This window comes from Seriola lalandi, unplaced genomic scaffold (genome assembly GCF_002814215.2).
Source record: "Seriola lalandi dorsalis isolate HSWRI2012SDOR001 ecotype SW California unplaced genomic scaffold, Sedor1 jcf7180002054315, whole genome shotgun sequence".
NCBI classification, from domain to species: domain Eukaryota; kingdom Metazoa; phylum Chordata; class Actinopteri; order Carangiformes; family Carangidae; genus Seriola; species Seriola lalandi.
In genome coordinates this window covers 29,652-31,698 of record NW_019524868.1, presented here as the reverse complement: position 1 = coordinate 31,698, position 2,047 = coordinate 29,652, and the positions used below count along the sequence as shown (strand labels likewise).

Below are 2,047 nucleotides of genomic sequence, written 5' to 3'. Positions count from 1 at the left end.
CACACACACACACACACACACACACACACACACACACACACACACACACACACACACACTCTGTCACTACAGTCAGAAACAGCCTGTAAACAGCTGGTCATCATGCGGCTGGTTAATCTCCTGCTCGTCTGACTCAGTGTTTGTCTTTAAATGTATTGATTATTAATCAGTGATTAATAATGATTGTTATTCCCTGTGTTCTACTCTGTGCTGAAGCCTCACTCTTCCAGGAAGTGACTTATCAGCTGAGCGCAGCCGCTGCCAGGAGGCTGCTTTCAACACCGACATATAGATTGTTTACATGCACTACATGTTGTTGTTGTTGTTGTTGTTGTTATTATTATTATTATTATTACTACACACACTGTTCGTCCTCAGATCAGTGTGTCTGTACTCACGTCCAATCAGCTGATGTTTCTCCATATTTGTCTCATTTTCACAGAAACCAATAAAAACACAAACAACAACAACGTGTTTAAAAACTTTCATCATCATCTGAACTCAAGGTCCACTTTCTACTTCTGGAGCTTTCAGCTGCACCTCACGCTCTTCATCAGGTGATAACGGCTGAAATAAAAGTGAAACCACCAAAAACATTTCTGCCATAAAATATTATTTTTATGTAACTAATAATTTTTATCATTAATTTCTGCTCTGACTGTTTTTTTTTTTTGTGTTTTGTCAAAACGTCAATTAGAATTTCAAAGGTCAAACACTCAGTCTGTGGAGCTGGACCCGGGAGGACCGGGACCGGACCGGGACCGGACCGTCAGCAGCAGCTGATGATGAAGGCATCCTCTCCACAACAAGCACACTGACTGTTTGTCTGCTTATTGATTAGGGCTCATTACTGATCAATCAGCTGATCACTTTCCTGTGACTGATGGGAGAGCGGCGTGTGACCCGGTCTGGGTGTCATCCATTCAGGAGTCTTACCGTTGTTGAGGACGGTCTCCGGTTCAGGTTCTGGTTCAGGTTCCCGTGAGGCCTCTACAGCAGGTTCAGGGCCCGGCAGGTCTTCTGTCGACCCAGGGACCAGCTCGGGTAAAGACTCCTCCACAACCTTCTCTGGTTCAGCCACGGGCTCAGGGACCGCTTCAGGTACCGCTTCAGACTGGACCACAGGATCTGGATCAGGCACAGCTACAGGTTCTGGGGCTGCAGCTGGTTCTGGGACTGGTTCTGGGGCTGACACTGGTTCTGGGGCTGCAGCTGGTTCTGGGACTGGTTCTGGGGCTGCAGCTGGTTCTGGGACTGGGGCTGGTTCTGGGGCTGCAGCTGGTTCTGGGACTGGGGCTGGTTCTGGGGCTGCAGCTGGTTCTGGGACTGGTTCTGGTTCTGGGGCAGACACTGGTTCTGGGGCTGACACTGGTTCTGGGGCTGCAGCTGGTTCTGGGACTGGTTCTGGTACTGATACTGGCTCCTGTGCAGTTTCTGGCTCTGGAATAAGTTCTGGTACTGCAGCTACTTGTTGTGCTTTAACTGGTTCTGGAACAGTCTCTGGTACTTTTACTGGTTCTGGGGCAGGTTCTGGCTCTGATACTGGTTCTGGAACAGTCTCTGGTACTGTGACAGGTTCTGGTACTTTTGCTGCTTCTGGAACAGGTTCTGGTTCTTTTACTGGTTCCTGGACAGGTTCTGGTGCTGATACTGGTTCTGGGACAGCCTGGAAAGAAACGAATTGAAAACAGTTACCAAACAGTGACAGTTTATTGATCAGCGTGTCGTTGTGGATCGGGATCAGGGTTCAGTCCCTGAAACAGAAACCAGAAGGTTCTGTCTCCAGACCCGGACCAGTTTGTTAAACCTTCACTTTACACACTGAGACGTACAAGCAGGTGTTAAAAACCAGCCGTCAGGACTTCTGGAACTTTGTGATGTCACAACAAAGCAGTCACCAAGCCCCGCCCACCTGGACCCACCATCCAAACCTTGCAGGATTTGGTTTCTCTGAGTGTTTTCACCTGAAATCTGCTTTATTTTTATTGGATCACTCAGAAAACAGTCAGCCAATCAGAAGAAGATGGTTTTTTGCTTCTTAAAACCA

At 47.9% G+C, this 2,047-nt stretch overlaps 1 protein-coding gene across 4 annotated transcripts in view; it reads right to left on the bottom strand.

The window, feature by feature from the left end:
* LOC111655371 (uncharacterized) overlaps positions 1-2,047 on the bottom strand; it is a 21,845-nt gene that overhangs the window by 9,950 nt on the left and 9,848 nt on the right. For all 4 annotated transcript variants that reach the window (XR_002760802.2, XM_023406730.2, XM_087174104.1 and 1 more), the window contains exon 2: positions 937-1,666. Coding sequence is in view for 3 of the 4 variants with exons in the window: in XM_023406730.2 (XP_023262498.1) it covers positions 937-1,666 (730 nt within the window). In the remaining variant the exon portion in view is untranslated. The remainder of the gene's footprint in view (positions 1-936; positions 1,667-2,047) is intronic.